This window comes from Oreochromis aureus, linkage group 5, assembly GCF_013358895.1.
Source record: "Oreochromis aureus strain Israel breed Guangdong linkage group 5, ZZ_aureus, whole genome shotgun sequence".
NCBI classification, from domain to species: Eukaryota; Metazoa; Chordata; class Actinopteri; order Cichliformes; family Cichlidae; genus Oreochromis; species Oreochromis aureus.
Window position 1 is genome coordinate 12,461,518 of NC_052946.1, and position 20,258 is coordinate 12,481,775.

At 41.2% G+C, this 20,258-nt stretch overlaps 1 protein-coding gene across 2 annotated transcripts in view; it reads left to right on the plus strand.

Annotated features, from left to right (window-relative positions):
- The first annotated feature begins 1,123 nt into the window (after positions 1-1,123).
- The window catches only part of prickle2b (prickle homolog 2b), a 90,126-nt gene continuing 70,991 nt past the window's right edge, over positions 1,124-20,258 (plus strand). The window contains exons 1-2 of one of the 2 annotated variants that reach the window (XM_039612505.1): positions 1,124-1,354; positions 1,830-1,915. In XM_039612505.1, coding sequence (XP_039468439.1) covers positions 1,313-1,354; positions 1,830-1,915 — 128 coding nt within the window. In that variant the 5' untranslated portion in view covers positions 1,124-1,312. The remainder of the gene's footprint in view (positions 1,355-1,829; positions 1,916-20,258) is intronic. The other variant, XM_031752377.2, reaches the window with a different exon arrangement.

Here is a 20,258-nt window from a genome sequence, read left to right on the forward strand (position 1 = left end):
GTGGATTCATTTTCCTGTTTCTCTGTTATTCTTTCACACTGCCATCATTCGACTATTGATGCTTTTTGCCTTCATCCATTGCTACATCTGATTATCCCAAGGTTGTGATTCTGTCCTTGAGACACGCAGACATCTCCCAGTTTGTCTGTCTGGCCCTTGTTTCATCCTCTTTAAAGGAAACAACACCTGCAGGGTTGTCTGTCTTCGTTCTTATCAGCCATAACCCTATCTGACAACAGACGCTTTCTCAAACAGTCTAAACAGATGTCAAAATTCAGCCTCCTTTTCTTAAGCTGTGCACAGCAGCAGTACGACTGCAAGTCTCTAAACTGACCGTGGAGCTGTATTAGGCAGCAGTGACATTTGTGCAATCTTACCACTTCATTTAAAAAGAAAAAAAAGAAAAAGAAAAAGAAACCTCATTACGTCTAATATAAACGACCAAAACGGTGCACAGCAACCATCACACATTACTGTTTCATCCTTGAACTTTAAGTTGGCTGTCAGAGCAGCATAAAAGCTGCCTGTGAGTCAGATCAGTCTTACACTGATGTTAAAAAGCCTTTTCTCTGGTGATAAATGGAAGGCGACTGTTGAAGAGTCAACGCTGTCAGACCAAAGAGAGGAAAGCACCCAGGAGGGCTCAGTGCAAGTTTGTGGTAAAGTAAAAGAAAGACTGCATTATTTTCTCGCTTTTTTCTTTTTCCTTTTTGGACCAAAGGGCTATCATTAATTAATTCTAATAGAGGAAAAACAAGAAACAGGAACATGTGAAAACAGCCTTAAACACATCAACAATGTATTTCCTCAGTGATAATTCTGTTATTTGCTTCGTGTGCTCGTAATTAGTGGACATCTCTCTCTCTTTTTGAAAAACATGTGACTTTTAAAACTTGCTCAACTTTGAGCCCAAGTTTGCTTTTAGCGTTTAAACAAGTAAAACACAACAAATAAATTAATTAATCACCACTTTCAACCAAATTTTGTAATAACCTATATGTTTTCTTTATTTCTTTTTTTTCTAATAGAACCCCCCCCCCCACACACACACACACACACACTGCCAGATTTCCATTGGCTGTGGATAAACAGGGTGGAGCTGTTACCCGGAACAGTGAGGCTTCATTCATTAATGAAGGAGGTTAATAGGGCAGGACAGCCGCCAGCGCTCTGCGCACTTTTAGACAAATCTTTAGAGGTATTTTTTATTAAAATTATTGTTATTGTTATTTTTTAATCCCGAGTTTCCTCTGTGCTCAGTTTGTCTCTATAGCGCACGACTGTACATCTGCTCTTCTGGGTTCAAGCGGTCATGTTCAGTCGCAGCTCCAAGAGAAGAGATCCCAGCAGATCGGTAAGTTGGCAGGATAAAGTTAGTAGAGGTTTGATGGTTTCCATAGCGCTGCTTCAGCTCCCACTGCACGCGCTATGCTCGTGTTTGTTGTGCGTTTTTCTTCTCTGTATCTGCTCTGTCCTGTTGCTAAGGAGATCCAGTATAATCTGAGCTGCTGAGATATGTAACTCGAGATGTGACACAACAGCACAGTCAGCATGATGATGTTTTCTGTTGCGCACAGCTGTTTTCTGAGCAAATTCTGAAGCGCACACACTTATTTCCATTACAAATACCCCCCCCCCCCCCCCCGATGTGTTTTTAAGTCATATTAAGGACGTCGTTTAAAGTAGTGTTACACTTTGAAAATGCAATGCGTGCAATGCGTTATGTAAATAGTCTAAATTACCAGCTAATTAATGACAGTCATTTAGCCCCATGCAGTGAGGAGTTTAGGGGACCTGCTATTGTGACCTGTGCTTCTTTCTGTTCCAAGCAGAACCCTGTAGATGAGACTCAGAGAGGGCAGCCCTGTGTCACCTGTGGAGAGCAGTGTCCTGGCTTTGCCCTGCACAAATGGAGGTACAGCACTTGTTCACCCAGATGGGTGAGCGATCCATATCACATCAGTGATGGGGGAAGGTCCAATGTTTCTTTTGTTTTTTACATCTTTACAAGTCATTGAATTCATGCATTCATTGAAAAGCGTTAAAGCAGGAGTCATTTGCTGTGCTCCTGCACCCAGATTGGTAAAGCAGCCGTTCTTAACACTGCGATTTCTTCTTCAAGAACTCTTCCAAACTCTTGGGCTGTTGAATAGAGTCAGCCATGCATCATACTGTGAGGAAACAATTGTTGTGCCCCTGTGTGCTCCAGGATAATAGTTTTACAGTAGAGACCATTCATGCAGCAGGAAGGATTCAAGCCTGCTGCTTCTGCAGTCACGCTGTCACAACTGTGAGGGTATAAATGTGCTTATGCGGCGAAACAAACTGCATATTGTTGGAAGACGTAATCCTGCTGTGGAGTACGGGAGGATTGGGTTAGAGTGTGAATGCCGGTGACTATGCTTGTGCAACTGTGGAGATGCTGGGAGCATTGGAAAATGCCTGACCCCACCCCCTAGTAAGGCTTACATGGAGAAGAGTCCCAAACTATAACTTCAGTAACACTGAGAAGTTTGTGTTTTTACACCTGTGCAGCCTATAAAGCATGACCGTGTTCTGCAGCATGTTAGAACTATTTTAGTAGCATTTTTCTCACAGATGTAGAACGCATCAAAAAGACGTTATAACTCACCGCAGTGTTTTGGCAAAACAAAAGTCAGCTGGGTCGGAGACATTTCATTCAGAGAGCATGGATTTATGAAGCGTTTTGTCTGTCTGGTAGGAATCCACAATAGGCTGGGAGTTTCTGAGCCATAAAGACCATCCAGTCTCCTTTGCCGGTAACTATACAGAGGCAACGGCAGCCTCAGGAATGCAGCCTTTAATTGCTCGTCTGTGCAGTCCCACAATGAAAAGTCAACCCCCCCACCCCCCACCCTCTACTCCCACCAAGCTGGAATAAAAAGTCAGTGGACACAGACTGCCTGCAGGAACACGACTGTGTGCTGAGGCAAAAGGCTGTTTTATTGCTTCAGCAAGTCTTTGTGTCTGAGGCAAAACAGAGAAAAAGACAGGGTGACTTCTTCAGGAATGTCCTACTTCCATACCAGGTCAAACTTAATGGGTTTTCATGCTTTAAAAAAATTTTTAAGGCATAGTTGTAATGTTTTGCGATGCAGTGGACTTAAAGTGACCCTTGGGTCAGAGATAGGAATGAGAAGGGGGGAAATGTGTTCATGCATGTGTGTACACTTACTGTGTGTTCTGGTCACGGTAGCTGTTTGACAACAGCAACACACATTTGTAATAGATTATGTGGTAGTACCCACCCTACTGGATGATCTGCCGTGACATTCATATATCCATGTATGCTGAAGGTTCACGCTTTGCTGATGGACTCAACTTAAAACACTGTTGTACTACTCTTAGTCTTTTCTTTAAGCTGAATTTAAATTTGATGACGAGCTTGATTTCCTATCTGGGATAATTTAGGATTAGTCTTGGGAGTTATTGGGATTTCAGGTGGTTGCTCTCTTTGTGTTGCTGCCAAATTTCTTACTATAAATTTAAAACCCTGATAAATGTATGTATTTGAAAAGAGAATTTCAGCATTGACGTTTCCTTTGCCATTTAATCTTCTATCCCTTGATCTTATATTGTGTCATTTGCTATTTGATTAAGTAGCAAAAAATACCATTCTAAATCCGAGGGTAAATGCCCCCTCTGATTATTATCTTTGCCAAATACAGTCTGAAATATTGGGATATGTTTTTTATAAGAATATTAACAGGAGTAGGTCCTGTTAAAAATTTCAATGGAGTAAGGGGTCTAGTTAAATCTCTGAGATTTCCACAAAGCTAAGCCTGGTTTAGTTTTAGATTGGCTTATAAAAGTGAGTGTTTTTAGAAATTACCTATTCGTGCTAAAGTGAGGAGACAATCCCTTTAAAAATATGCTATAGCTGTTGTTTTACTCAAATGCGATCATTATTCTAATTATTATTATTGATAAATCCTTCATTTATCTCACTGAGATTGAGAGCTCTTTTTCTGGAGAGACCTGTGTACAAAAATAAAAACATAGACAGACCAAAGTAAACCGAATGGTTCCGGTCTATGTAATGTTAAAGGTACAGTGGAAGATCCAGGACATCTAAACATCTTTTGGGATCTTTGAGGTTGCTGTCCTGATGTGGATACAAAATGGACACATGAAAGAGTTTCGGTTTGCTGGCTGCTTGTGTGTTAGTGTGCATGTGTAACCGAGTAAGCCAAGTTGGCTGCTCTGGGTAGGTTAGTGATAGGAGCAGATTCTCTTCGCTCAACATGTTCCTGCTAAATTATTCATACTTGCCTTTGGCTTGATTGATTTTCGTTGTACTAATGAGACTCATTACCAGCCTTATTAACATTAACCCTGAGTGTGAACGTGCTGTCTGACCCGCCGGATCACATGACTCTGCGTGACGCCAGTGTGTTTTCACACCTGAAAAATTACACTTAACCTGTTTTTGAAGCCTTGAGTCAGTCCAGGCATGAATCAGACTGCAAATCCAATGAGATCTTGCCATTAGCAGTTTTTCATTTCCTCTGTCCAGCAGCACAACATAAAACTTAATTTAAGGCAGTAGGTTTAGTTCAGGTTTTGCCAGAGCTGACTGGCGCTGGACAAAGCCTGCCCTTGTGTGCAGCGATGCTTTGGCTGAAACTTCAGCTGGCTAAAAGTGGTTCTGAGGAGATAAAGAGAGAAGCAGAAAAGGACAGAGGAAGGAGGAGAGATGATGTTTGCAGGAGAATAAGAGGGATCACGGTTGAGTTTTAACCCGGCCCTGAATGGCTTGCTGACGTCTGTCCCCTCGGTAACCTGCTGTGATCTGCATAACACAGCCTGGGCCCCTCAATTCACTGTGTTAACATGACGATCTGGCAAATAAAACTGTCAGGGTGCCCGGCCATTTGAATGGGTTCTGGCTGTTGTAGCACTGAAGAAGACTCAGTTTTAGGTGAGGGGGAAGGGAGAAGGAAGCCAGTGGTGGCCAGTGCCAGATAATGGAAACTTTAGATTTATCACCAAAGCTGTGTCAGTGTATTGGCATGTAGATGGTAAGCATCTTTGCTTGATAGTTTCCAGGGATGAAAACAGTCCGTGACCTGCTGTGTTTTCTCCTTTTCAGGGCTTGTTTGGATGCAGAATGCGTCAGCAGCGTCTCTTAATAGCATTCATATGGGTCAGGAAGCGAAATACTTTACTAATAAACTTGGCTTTTTAATGTGTGAATGGCATGTTTTGTTTCTGCCCTTTGGAGGTTTATTTTGAAGGGGTTTTATTTTGACAGACCTGCAGGAACTTTGGCTCTATGCCTGACGTTTACAGATAATGCAAGCCTGGGGAGCTTTGACTGCGTGATATCAATCATAGTTTGACCTTTGGTTTTTCGGACCGTGTTGGGCTAAAGTCAACCCTTCCTATATCTCTGCTTTCATTAACTGCTGGCTTTGTCCCTCACTCCTTTCCCCCTGCCATTTCTCCTCATATTCCTCTTACACCCCATAATTGACTGTAACAGGCTAGTCTAGATGGGGATTATGTATGTTGGTCACGGAAATGAGGATGGCCTACGCATGTCGCCGGCTGATTTCCTGCAGGGCTGGTGGTTGCCTGTTGAATTCCAATGATATCCTTGAATCAAAATTGAACAGCCAGGTTGAGATTATAGACTTGAGCAAAATTCCTGTACTATGCCTTCCCTTTTGCATTTGGGGATTTTAATGATAAGCATGGGTAAAGGAATGTTTGTTTGAAACGATTCTAACATAATCCCTGCTTTGTAATACTGATTGTGCACATTGTTGCAGAAAATACACGAACACGTTTATTACTTCTTTTTTCCGACACAATAACATCGACTGATCTCATCTACTGTGATGGACTGGCATTATACTGGATTTTTTTTTTTTTTTTCATTTGGTTTGGGACTCATTTGTAAAATCTGTGAGGCCGGAGCCTCACATCTGGTTTAGATGCAGCTTGTGGTGCATTCACCAACAGATCAATTTTATGCCTAAGAGAAGGATGGATGTAGGTCACAACAGCAGGCGGTGTCATATCATCCACCAGGTGGGTTCTGGAAGTGTAACAGGACCCCCTGAGAGGTGTTGGGTTTCTAAACTCTGTGCTTGCGTAATTGGCTTTTGTAATTCTCTGTCATTAGAGCTGTAGTCGTTTACTGACAGACTACGCACAAGCAAAAGTAGATTCAATGGCTAAAGAACTGTGGGCCTTCAGTTTACATCATTCACATGCCAAGTTTCAAATAGTTTAATATAATATATTATATAATCACTGTAGTTGTGGTTGTGTGTGTGTGTGTGTGTGTGTGTGTGTGTGTGTGTGTGTGTGTGTTTAGATGTAAGAAATGTCATATAACAACTTATTAACAATTTTAAAATGGTTAACAACTCTTTTTTTTTAAAATTTCAACATTCTTAAAAAGCAAAACTGTAAAGACCAGTATATTCATATACTACATATCAATATGATCTAAAAAGCATTTTTTTAAATTGTTTTCTTGTTTATGTGGTGACAATAAACTGACCAGCAGGGGGCAAACATGTCTAATAGACCCTGAACTCTATTAACCACTTTGTTTACTGGTTGATTGGCTCCATTGTCTTTTAATTCATGCCGTCATCTTGTTAATTCTTTTCAAAAGGTTTCCAAATTCTTAACAATTCCCCGTCTATTCCTGAGGTATGACATTAACTCATTATGATAATTGCCATATACAAGTTTGGCTTTTGGCCCAACATCCTGATAAGCCTTCAGCTCTCTCTAGCTTTAACTTTTCCAACATGAACAAACATTGGCAACTCCCCTTGATTTACATTCTAGTCATGCTCATTCATCCTGACGTTTGCCCTGGTGGTGATCCATACCTTAAAGGCCTTGTGTGTTGAGCTGCCTTTGAACTGTCATTGAGAATAAAGCCAGCAGGTCAACAAGTGTAACTATCTGTCATGACTGTACAATATTTGGTACTAATCCAAGTCAGTGTGGATATCTACAGAATAAGTGGAATGGGAATCAATGACAAACTTGCATTTGATCCTGTGGCAACCTTTGATATATGTTCATTTAGTGTAACTTAAACTGAAAAAGGGGGAGACACTAAAGTCATCAGGATTGACTTCACGCATATCTCTATTCAGACTGTCTTAACCTTTCCTGCAGCCTTGTATCCATCCCTATTGCACCCATTCCTACAGCAAACATGACTAAGAACTGAAATAAATAAAAAGCTCCTGGAGACTGCAAAAGGGTTTTGATTCGTCTTTTAAAGGACTGATAAGTCATTGAAGCCGCAAACAAATTCTTTGGCTATCAGTCCATCAGTTAACTGATTTCTCAGTTCAGGAATAGGTGGGTGGTTAGACTGACAGGGAAGATGAGACTGATGGAAAATGAAAGATTGACAGTAGTATTATGTCACCTTGCTCTGTCTCTAAAATGAAATGCAAGGGTAATTAGCTTATACTTACCCTAGTTAATAGTTTCCATTGTTTGTTTCCTGCTCATACACCTGTAGTCATTCTGTCTCATAGTGCCACTTATCACTGCTTCACCTCAGCTCATTAACCCTTCATCTTGTGGCCTCCTCTCTCAGTCCTGGCATCCTTCCATTCATGCATCTCCTCATCTCTGCAGTTTAAAGACTGCCAGACCGCTGCAGAGGTTTACACAGTGCTCCACTTCAAAGCCTTCTTTGATTCTCTCCTCTTGTTTTATCCCCTCCCCCCCATCCTCAGTTCTCACCGTCTAGCCACCTGTTCTCATTCGGGCTGGGTGTGGAGGGGAAAAGCCTTAAGGAGCTGTGCTAACACCACAATTTGAACACACAATCCTACAGCAATTTCTTGTCTTTGGAATACTTCCTCAGCTGTGGTGATTTGAAGGGGATAAACTGTTCCTTGGTTTTGGGGGGGGTTTTTTAGCAGCCAACAGAGGACAGCATTGTACAAGTGCAACATGGATTCATCCAAATTGAAATCCTCATTGACTAATGTGTTAACTGGAATATCAGAAATTAGAGATTTTTCCATAATAGCAAGGCTTCACACCTGCAGCACTAGAAGACACTGGCGTGGTGTGGATCATTACTTTATTAGGGAAAACTCATACGTTAGGAAAGGGTGACAGTTTCCTTTTGACATTCCCATTACTTTAATTACTTGTCCTGTTTTTTACAGACCCCAAAATCCCAGTGGAACACAAAGCCTTATTTGTCTAAATTGCAAAACAGAAGCTTGATGACTCTGCAGTGTTAAATTATTTGATTGGTTTATTGATTCAGCCAGCCCGCTCAATATTGGTTGGCTTAAGTGGCATGTGGACCTAAGAGAATTGAGTGTCATCTATTAGTCAAGAAAGTAACCGGATAACCTCTCTATCAAAAAGGACTGAGGTTGGACCATGTCGATGCGTCACTTTGACCAAGTTTGTTATCTGAAAAAGGAAATTCTAACGTGTTGGATGAATTGCACACATCACCACAGCTTTGACCCTTTATCTTCTATTCCTCCAAACCCCTTTCACTCTTCATCTTTGTCTCTTTTCCCTTCCCACGTCTCTCTCTCTCTGTGTAATTTGTCGTCATCTGAAGAGTGGGCGAGGTGTCGTCTTCGTTCTGCTTGCAGGTTTGCGTGAGTCAATGCTGAATCTAATAGGCATTCTGGATGAGCTGTAATGCTCTGCTACTGTTCTGCTGGTTCATGGACTTTGTCTGTTGTGTATCTGGCGTTTTCTTAAGCCTATGTGTTTGTGTGTGCACATAGAGCTGTGTGTGTGTGTGTGTGTGTGTGTGTGTGTGTGTGTGTGTGTGTGTGTGTGTGTGTGTGTGTGTGTGTGTGTGTGTGTTTGTGTGTTTGTGTGTGCACATAGAGCTGTGTGTGTGTGTGTGTGTGTGTGTGTGTGTGTGTGTGTGTGAGACAGAGAGAGAGAGAGAGAGTATTAATAGCAGAGAGGCTCTTAAGTGAAGCCTATATTTCATGGATGAGAGAGTAGGCTGGCTCTCATTGCCAAACTGTACAGGTATCTATCAACTGATCTGAGTGCAGTCAGAATGGAGAGGGGGCAGAAAAAAGTCGAAGAAAGCTCTGAGGCATGGCCAGCTACCTCTGATAAAGGCCAGAAGTAGCACTGCCTCACCGAAACATTAGAACTCACACACCCCAGCAAATGGATAACATTTTATTTTTATGGCTGTGGTTGTAAATGTTTGGGGCATTTTGGTATTGAGAAAGTGTTTGGAAACATTCTGCTGTAGCTGGCAGGTCCGTATTCATTCCTATGGTGTTTTAGTCAGAAACTGGTGTCAATAACTATAATTTAAGATTCTGATGGCTATTTATTGATTATTCTTATTAGTTTTATTTATTTGTATGTGTGTTTTTTTTTTTTTTTTTTTTATAAGAACCCCAGTTGAGATATTTGGATCTGGATCATCTAGGATACTACCTGGTCCATCAGATAGTACAAGAGTACCTCTGAGCAGTCAAGGCATGGACTCTACAGGACCTCCAAAGGTGCTTTGTTGTGTTTGCAGCAGATGCTTTAAGCTGAGGAATTTCCATGTTAGATTTGTTCCAGCACACTGCTGCCAGGTCACTGTGTGTCCCTGCTGCTGTTATAAGAGAGACAGTATTTGAGTGGCTGTAATTTTTTGGCTTGTCTGTTTTTGCCCAAAATTAGTTGTTAGTTATAGGGTGTATGTGAAAAAACTACATACACCCTATAATTCAGTAGCTTGTAGAAGCACCTTTAGCAGCAATAACACAAAGTGATCTTATTCTGTATGACTTTATCAATCTCACATTGTTGTGGAGAAACTTTGGGCCACTCTTCTTTACAATCTTGTTCATTGAGTTTTGCAGGAATTTGTTTATGCACAGCTCTCTTAAGGCCTCACCACAGCATTTCAGTCAGGTTGAGATCTGGAGTTTAACTGGGCAACTGCAAAACTTTAATTATTTTCGTTTTCAGCCTTGCTATTTAACATATGCTAATGTGATTAGGATCATTGTCCTTTTGCATGACCCAATTTCAGCTCAGTTTAAGCTGTCGGACAGACTTCCTCACATCTGACTCTTTTCTTTATACTTTGGTATACAGAAAAGTTCGTTGTTGATTGCAAAGTGCCCGGATCCTGCAGCTGCGAAACAAGCCTAACCTTGTCCTATACATTTTCAAAGTTTATTTTCTTAAATGCTTTGTGTTACTGTTTAGGTACGGAGTGGAGAGACATGATCTGGAAAAGGTAAACGGATAGGCTGATGATATGTGACAAATTACTCAGGTTGAATTTAAGTGCATTTCACCTGCATGGTACATGTTTTAGCCAGTTCAGACATGTGGATGTGAAGTAGCTTTACGTGCTCTTATAAGGCTGTTGCAAAAAAACGGCGTGGGCACTAACGAAAGACAAAGACATTGAATCACTTGGATTAAGATGGATCGAAATGAGAACTGGTAATGGAGACACCTGACAAAGTTATCTTTGTGATATGATTGAGGCCATCATCACCCTTATTTTGCAAAATAATGGTTCCATTGCTCCAGCTTAACCGCCAAGAGGTCTGCATATTTGAAGGTTAGACTCATTCTTTTTCTCTTCTCCAGCAATCTTTATCACTCATCTGACCGAGTTTATTTGTGCAGGTTGACCAGTTGCCAAGGCAATGATGAATGTGCTCTAAGTTTGCTGCTGCCTTGACAACAAGCCAGATAAGTTGTGTATTATCAGTAAGACAATAGGAGGACCAGTGAATATGGGCAGTAAGCAGACATGGGAGAAAGGAAAAAACCTGGAAATGAAGAGGCTAGTGTTGCTCATTTGACGTCAGACTTTTTGAGTGGGTTTAAAAAATTGTTTCTTCTGATGTATGATCTTGGTCACAGTTGAATGAAATGTTAAGCAGCATGATCTGAATACTGTTTCAAAAACCTCCCAAAGAAGAGCATGAAGAGTTCATTTTTCTGTTCTTTTTTTGAATCAAATGTTGCTACAATGTGTTTGCAAAGATGAAAAGTCGCTATGAAACTGGCCCCTCATTTTAAATGGTTACCTTAACTAAGTTATTTAAGGTTATCAGTACCAAGAACTTTTGCCAGTGACATTTGGTTAACTCCCACCCATGAAATGTGGAACAGATGCATCAAAAGAATAAAAAACAGACTTTTGTTGAGTGGTGTGGCCCCAAGAGTGCTTGAATTGTGGAGGTATTTGTAATATTTGAAAATCTTGTGAAACCAGAGAGCCAAGTAACTCACCAGCAATGTAGCCTTCCCTTGTAAAGTCCCTCTGCGATTTATTTCTCAACCTGATACTCTTGTAGTTGTGACCAGCACACAGACTCCAACAATTTTTGAATGTGATGTTGAAAGAGTTCAAATTAGCTTTGACTGTGATTAGGATATCCAACACTGGAAACATGCATGGCCAAATAGGTTTTATAAAAATAAAAGCCAAATATGCACCTGCAAATGTGATCAGAAGAAGTGCCCGCAGACTCACCTTTGACTCTCTCCGTGTTGCGGTTTTAGTGTCAGTCCAGTGTATGCAAAGTAATGTGCTGTAACACTTAGACAGTCTGCACAGCCCCAACTGCCTCCTGTCACATAATAAACCCATGTTATCCTGTTAAGACTTGACAGTGAATGTGACAGTGTGACTGCAAAGTCCAGAGGCGGAAAACAGAATGAGCTGATGTGCTGAATCAAAAGGCTGTTGTATGCATGTCAGAGGTCAGCTTTTAACCAGCAAATCCCCTTTTCTCTCATCTAATCCACCAAGCTGGGGTTTTCCCACACCACAGGGCACATCTCAGACCAACCAGAGTGCAGACAGACAGGCACGATGGTGCCTGATAGCTTCCACAAGGCTCAGACCACAAGTAGTCTTATTTCCATCAAAGATCCTTGGCCTGCAGGTATGGAGGGACTGTGGGTCCAAATTTATTTGAGCCAGTGTTCAGATAAATTACAGGATAAAAAAACATGTCTCTTTGTTATAAAATGCACAACTACCTATTCATTTTTACTGTTGAACTTCCATTATGGTCTGTCCAAAGGCTTGCATGTCTTACAAGATTGGTTCAGTACAGCATCCATGCTACAGATGGCACTGTAGTAAAAGTAGCTTGCTTGTTTCAGTAATGTACTGTAGACATGTTTTCTTTTTTCTTTCCAAAGTGCATTGAGACACTGCCATATTGCCTGTTGCCCTTTTCTAGCTGTGCAGAGTCTCGTGAAGTAAATTAACCTTCTGTAAAGTTGTGCATTCCTCATTTTCTCCATTATGTATTGTTAAAGATTTTAAGAACATGTCATTAGCTTGAAACTGATAACAGCTGGCCATATCTCAGTTTCAACCATGCGCTAGCTAGTTGCCTTCATTAAACATGTCTTACTATTGCAGCATTTACAGGGTCTAGATCAGACCTTTAATTCCAAAAGCTCAGCATTCTGCTTGTCAATTTCAATTTGAAAGTATTATCAAACATTTTGAATAGAAATATACAACTATCAAGTGATACTTGGAATAATGGCTGCAAAGGCAAAGTTCCAAAAGTGTGCGTGTGCGTGCGTGTGTGTGTGTGTGTGTGTGTGTGTGTGTGTGTGTGTCTGGGTTCAGTTGTTAGCAACTTTGTACCGCAAAGTGTATAATTTTAGCTATGCCATTGCTATGATTAAAGCTGGCACTGGAGGTAACCACGGTGGAGTAATATATGAGCTGTGCTTAATGAGAATAATGGATATCAGGAAGGGAAAGAAAGCAACAGTTTGGGCTGTAATCCATTTAGCTAAAGACTTAGAACTTTCTTTTGAACTTCTATCCAGACACAATTGCCATAGAGACTCATCTGCAGGGGTCCAAGTTGTCTGCACACGAGTCAGTTGCACATTTTATTCAACTGAAAGTTGGTCAGGAATTTATAGCATCAAAAGTTACCAAGTATTACTGCAATATATTAGTGCAGGTAGTCTACTGTATTTTCTTGACTCAATAGGAACCTGGAGGCGAAAGCTAACATGCACTGTGAGCAGCGTCAAAGCTTCTTACATCTCTCTCCAGCATGGCATCATCAGATTACACGTTCACGGAGAGTCAGCAGTTTAGGCCGGTAAAGCTGACTGGCCTTGCTTTGTCAGAAAGGCTGTGATGTGCGCTGTATATCTCTGCATTCTTAAACAATGAGCTTAACTTTGCCTGAATTCAACCCCCCTCTAACATTATGTTGCCTGTGGCACACACACATCACACACACACACTCATCATTTCCCCCACAGACTGAATCGCTCATTTGGTGTGGGGATCAAAGACTCCAATATTTATAAGTGGTCTTGGGGTGTAATTTGTTTCTCGTTTGATTCTGACGAGACCATTCCCCGTCTCCCCTTTATTTATCTATGTGTTTATTTATTTATCTGTTTAAGCCAAACTTCTTCTTCCTCATTACAGCGGCTTTAATGTCCTCGCTGAGCAGAAACTAATGGCGATATAATGAACGGCGTGCAAGCACATTGAGAGTAAAATGTAAATTGTTTGCCTGGAGCGCTGGTGGTGAAACAGGAGGGAGACAGATTGGATAACCCGCAGTGTATGGAAAGTCCTGTCTCCTGTCATGTGGGAACAAAGCTCACACTGCCTTAGCCTGTGTGTATTTTTTTTTTTTTTAAATGGCACATTTTATCTTCCATCTGGTTGGCTTATGAGACTCTCGACTTTATTTGTTTGTTTATCTTTTAATGTATTCTAAGACCATTTCCATAGCCTTTTATGAGCCTGTGTTTGATCTGCATCTGTGACGAGTTTGTGTAGTGACGCCACAGTTGTTTCCAGGTCTGGTTTGTCACCCCTTTTCACCTGTTTTTGGTCCTTTTAAAAATTGCTTAAAATTTTTCTTTTTTAATGTGTGTGTGTGTGAATGCTTGATGTTTATCGGAGGCGGTAATAGGAAGCTTCTTTCTTCCCCCGTATTCCCTTAATTGATATTTGATTCCCCAAACAGGTCGACTGCAAACAGTGTGCGCAGGTGTGTGTATGTTTAGAAAGACACATCTAAGTGGGGTGGTACTGTGTGTGTGAGAGAGCAGGTGCTAAATGCCAGACACTCTGTTTAACTCGAGGGATGTCTTAGATTGTGTAGCCCACGCAGAACTCTGTGCACCTGTGTTTTGTTTTGTTTGGTTTTTTTCTCGTTAGCACCGCCACACGTGCCTGCTCGCGCTCCCAGCCATACGAAGAATGGACTGTACAGACTTTAAGCTTGTAATATTTAATAGCTTGACACCTGAGCCAGGAAGCGTGTCTCCGTCTGTGCCAGATGGTGTTCAGCTGAAATCTCATGTTCCATTCTGACTACAGTTCAAGTTGGAATGGAAAGCAACAGGAGACCAAATTGGTGTCTTTACAAAAAAAACCACCCCAAAAAACCACAAAGTCGGTGTGTCGCGTGAGAATAAAACCAAAGGCCATTTAATTAGGCGTGTGTGTCTGGCTGTGTGTGTGTGGAGGGGGGTTTTATCTCTATTAATTACTATTATGTTGCATGTTCCACCTGTGTCTACATGGGTCTCCTCCGGATGCCCTGTCTTCCTCCAACAGAGCAAAGACAAGCATGTCAGGTTACCTGTGGATGTCAGGTAAAATGCTTAATGTGCATAGACATTGGTCAGGATTGGTCAGGAAGCCCTATATAAAGTAAAAAGTATAAAGTAAGGGCAGCACAGTGGCACAGTGGTTAGCACTGTTGCCTCACAGCAACGTCCTGAGTTCAATTCCACCATCACGCCAGGGTCTTTCGATGTTCTTCCTGTGTTTGCGTGGGTTCTCCTCGGGTACTCTGGCTTCCTTCCACAGTTCAAAGACATGCAGTTAGTGGGGTTAGGTTAATTGGAAACTCTAAATTGGAGTGAATATGAGTGCGACTGGTTGTCTGTGTATATGTGTTAGCCCTGCGACAGACTGGCGACCTGTCCAGGGTGTACCCAGTGCCCCCCGTGACTCTGAAAAGGATAAGCTGAAGTGAATTGATGGATGGAGTATGAAGTAAATTTTAAAAAGTCAGCTTTGTTAGGGTGCCAGAGTGTCAGATTGCTTTTCTATTTGTGCCTCTCTCTTCCTTTAGGTAAGCAGGTACGTCTTGCTATTTGTGGTTGCATGAAGATGGAGTTAAAGGTACGTTAGACAGGCTGGAGAGGACTGTTCGCACAGTTTCAGCTCCACGTCTGGCCTGTTTGAGTTCCAGATGCTCTAACTCAGACAAGCTGTGCTTGAAAAGTCCCTGAATAATGAATCTCAAGCACAAGAAGACTGGTTGATGTGAGTGTGCATTTCTTTGAGTGTTGTTTGTGAACTTTTGGCACATTAGCATTCCACTGTGTTTGCTCGCAAGTTGCTTATATTTCTGTTTAAAATCTGAGTGCGTGACAGTTATTTGTAAAATTATTGGACGCATTAGATTGGATCAATAGAGATGCATCACATACTGCGGGCGCAGTAATAAGCAATCTCACTATTCAATCAGAATAACCGACTAAATATGACTATCATAGGTTATTGGATAGTTCTTTCTTAAAAAAGTAAAAATATATAAATAAATATTTTTGCTTTTTTGACAGAATTTGCATGTTTAAGAAGATCAGTCCAACTCATTTATTTATGTGTTAACAGAATAAGTAGAAAATCAACTAATTGGTTAAGTATCTTCAAATTCAACTTCTTTTTGTGTGTGCAACTGAATGACGGAGCTTTTCCTGCTGTAACTGTTTTGGGAGGGTGTGTGTAAGAAGACTCATTTGGGTTATCTTAGGAGCTAGAGATGCATGTTATTAGCAAAGAGACAATCCCCCCTGTTGAGCCTGATTAATGATGTAGGACAACAGAAGGGTGTGTGGATGGGGCAAACATAACCTACACTGGACACACACGCACAGAGCCATACACATTTCGTTTGCTCTTACCTCACTGCCTGCCTGGTGCAACAATCAGATTTTAGTTAGCTGACACCTGCGAGCTCCAGCAGGTCATAACAGGTTAAGACAATTTTATTTATTTTTTTAGTGTGTCTGAAACACTTTATTTATTGAGGTTTCTCACATGATGTCATGCGCACATTGAGAGTTGTCTGTTGTATTGGACGTGATACGATCACTGGTTGCTAAAGAGAAATGTGTGTTTCCCAACTGGTTGTCAGGTTCCCAGTGGTTTCTGGGCAATAAACGTTCCCGTGACTGCTTTGGTTGCTAGCTGATTGCCACAGCTGCCTGTAGTTTTTCACGGTTGTCTGCAAATACTAACTACTAACTAAGCAGCAGTGCAACTGGAAAAGGTGTGACGCAAACTGGAAATGGAGGTTTCCCTTTAAAGTAAGAGCAGATGGGCAGTTTTTGTAGAAATGGCCGTCACTTCAATGCAAACTAGCGGTGGGGGGAAAAAACTGATACAGCATAGGACCAAGTTGCACTACTCGTGACCACTTTGATCGGAAAGCCGTTGCACATTCGCCTGATAGAAGATAGGCTGCAACTGCTTGCAGGTAGGTTGACTTGGACTGACTGCAGTCACTCTCAGAGAGACTGTGGAACATTTGCAGATAAATGAATGAAATGCAGACCAATTGGCAACATGCTGCCATCAGTCTGAATGACTCTTGGTCCATGAGAACAACTCAAGGGGATAAATCACAATATATGTTACAGCAAAACTCAGCATGTCATAAAATGCATGTCACTAAAAAGAAGCAGGGTTGAAATAATACTGTCTGGTGATTCCAAGCTTTAAATCAAACTGCAGCCATAATTTTGGCTGATACTGAATTTCACAAGCCTCAGTGAAAGTGGAAGTCACTTTAATGATAGCTGCCTGACAGATGCGAAGCATCGACAGAGCACTTGGTGGATTTGGCGGGGCCTCTGGAGCATGAGCATACTTGGCCTTAAGAGTCTACAGTCATTGTTGCACAACAAGAAAGACATCATTGCCTGCACACGTCGTGTCGAGCATCACTTGTGCTGTCAGGGGCTTCTGACTACGCTGTTTCTTGGAAGTGTTAGTTTCATAATCAGTGAAATGGTGTTTTTTCTTTAGCAGCCACATCTGTGCCACATTGGGTTGTTTTAACAGTGCTCAGCTTTTAGTCAGCACCCTTCATAGTTGCATAATACCAGAAATGGATAGATTTATAACAACAAATGTCAAATTCAATTCATTTCCCAGAACGCTTTGTGGTGCTGATTAAATGGAACTCATCTTTCTTCATTTATCACTTTCGCTGTGTGAGACTGTGCTCTTACTGTGGGAAGTTTTCTTCCACATCTGGGTTTTTTCTAAGTTTTTGGAAGGAGAGGCACATCAGGCATCTGCAAAACTAGAAGAAAGTATTTTGAAATTTAAAAAAATAGTATTTTGCTGTATTTTCCCGTTAGTCCACAAAAATTTGGGGACGGCAGTTGGCTGCCCATCCCTGAGCCTGGTTCTGCTAGAGGTCTCTTCCTGTTAAAAAGGAGTTTTTCCTTCCCACTGTATTATTGTAGGGTCTTTACCTTGCCATAGAAAGTGCCTTAAGGCAACTACTGTTGTGATTTGACACTATAAATAAAACTGAATTGAATAGTAACAGTTTAACAGTGTTACGGCCCCTGGCCTCGTGTGACATGGGGAATCATCTTAACTCTACTTTATTTAAATCTACTTAAACATTTAGCAGTTTAGCATTTGGCAACAAAAAATTGAGCAGTTTAGTGTGTGTGTGTGTGTGTGTGTGTGTGTGTGTGTGTGTGTGTGTGTGTGTGTGTGTGTGCGTTTGCTTCTACTGTGTTTAACTAGAAGTTGACTGTGACAGAGTTGGACTAATCCTCAGGCTGCCATCTGTTGTTTGACCTCCTCCTTATCAACACATAACCAGCCTCCACAGGTCCAGTGTGTGTTTGTGTCCCCATGCCCAGTAATGAGGTGTGTTTGTTTGTGTGTGCAGAGCATGACTGTCAGTCAGCCATCATGAGCCAGACAAGTTAGGAGGGAGTGGGGTGGGGATTGTCATTAGCACAACCTAACACAGGCCTTGTTTGAGGTTAATAGGGTCATGCTCCTGCTAAAGGTACACATGTGGGACTTATTTCAGACCAAAGGTTAGATTGGCTGAGAGGGGAGACCAGTTTTGGGTCCGCTTGCCTTGTGGGTATATGTCACGATCATATTTCAGAATAGTTCCACTTATGGATGTCAGCATGCATTGCAGTTCGAGAAGCTGATTGAAATTCATTCTAAGACCAGCCTGAAGAAATGAGAAGTGAATTCATTATTTTTGTCATTTGTTGTTCCAGCCTTGGAACTCCTTTGTGTTGATTTCCATTTGAAATAAAAGTCTAGACAAGTTTTTTTTTTTTTTTTTTTTTTTTTCCTTTTTTCGCTTTGTGTCCCATTTAAAGCTTAATTGTGTTTGTGAAATATTTTTGTACCTTCCATTACAGACATGTTAACATTAGCAAAAGTAAAAGTCACAGTCGGTGAAGGTTTATTTATAAAAACTATGTTATCAGAGGCGATGTCATCGTTGTGGAGTCTAAGGGGTGTGGAATCATTTGCGATGTCACAGATCAAACGTATAACTCTACAACAGATGATATTAGGCAGTGGCCCTCAGTGAGCTATGGAGGTATCTTCTACTGTATGTATAACAAACGTATTGTACGTGTTGTGTTTGGGACGCTAACTCTGCCGTCTTGATGTTGCCCTAGTTACAGCAACTAATGTCTTTTTTTGCTACAGGTTTTTGATTAAGTTCATTTGTCTGGCGCCAACAATCAGCCCCTTGAGAGTCTTGGCCCACTAATCTTGGCTAACAAACCAGTTCTAATCTATCTAGCATTATCATAGCTTCACCACAGTAAGCTAGGCAGCTGCATACTAGCCACTGTGAGACTTGCTATGGTTCACCAAAATCTTTCATGCTGGAAAGAAAGTCCCATCTGTTTATTCTTGTTTTAATTGTCGTTTTATTGGTTCTTGAACTTCTGACAGAGAGTTGATGAGATTAAAACTTCTCTTGTTTACAATGTAAATTCTAGTGCAGAGTCTGATCAAAACATAGCTGTGTGAAATAGGACATTGGGCCTTTTGCTGCCATTTATGGTTCTCTCCTCCCCTCTGCTCTCTTTCACTGTTTGTGAGCAGAGAGTTGTTCAAAGGAACACAATAGGAAAAGGAAACTATAACCAAAATATGAGACCTGCTCATCCAGACAACTTTAAACTTGACACTTGACTTTTTAGCTACCCAACAAAAGAGCAGATGAAGTACTCTAGCTGAAACTCAGAACACACACACACACACACACACACCTACACACACACACAGCTTTTTTCTTCTTCTTTTTTTTGCTATTGCCAGCAGCCCTGTTGCTTAGCACCAGCCTTGTCCAGAAGTAATAAAATCAACCTACAATCCCTCTAAAGATCACAAATTAACACATTTTGTTTAATCTGTACAAAATCATAGTGTAAAACATTTCTTGACTTGGCAAAGTGTCGTGGTCACTGTGGAGTTCTCAGGTGACCAGCAGAGACTACAAGAATTCATTTTCTCCTTTTTTTTGTGTGTAAAATTTGTTATCTTTGGGAGGAGTCGGGTAATACGCGTTTCTGTGATTTTCATACTTTGTGTTTAGCGAATTATGTTTAAAGAGAACGATGTTTCCATCGAGAGGAGATAAGGGAGCTGAAGTTGGCTGAGAGTGACCTCAAAGATTCGAGATGAGATGCTCTCATCACAATGAGCAACATACACACGTCACTTCATATCTTACACACTCGCATGTATGTATATTAAATATAATATTGATCTCAGTGGGTTTGATGAGGCATGTTTGTTCTTTTTCTTCTCGTCATACTGAAAAATGTGATTTCCTCTCTTCACCTCAGTATATTTTTACGCCCACTCTGCTTCTGTTGTTCTCGCTTTTTCCATTTCTACGTCACGTTCTTTGACTATTCTCAGTGATATTTCTGACAGGCTTTTTTGGTGTGAGTCATCCCACTTCACTGCAGTTTTGTCCTGAAATAGGTTTGAATTGCGACAGCGTCAGTCTTTTTTTTTTCTTTAGGAAGATAGTTTTTAGCTCTGTAATGGTAAAAAGGTTGAAGCTGAGTCGTGGTTTGTGGATGAAAGCACAGGATGATGTCCGGAGCTGCTGCGTGGGATGTGCACTATGGGCTGTTTGAACTTTCTCATTCACAAATTCTTGCCTAATGTCCTATTTTGG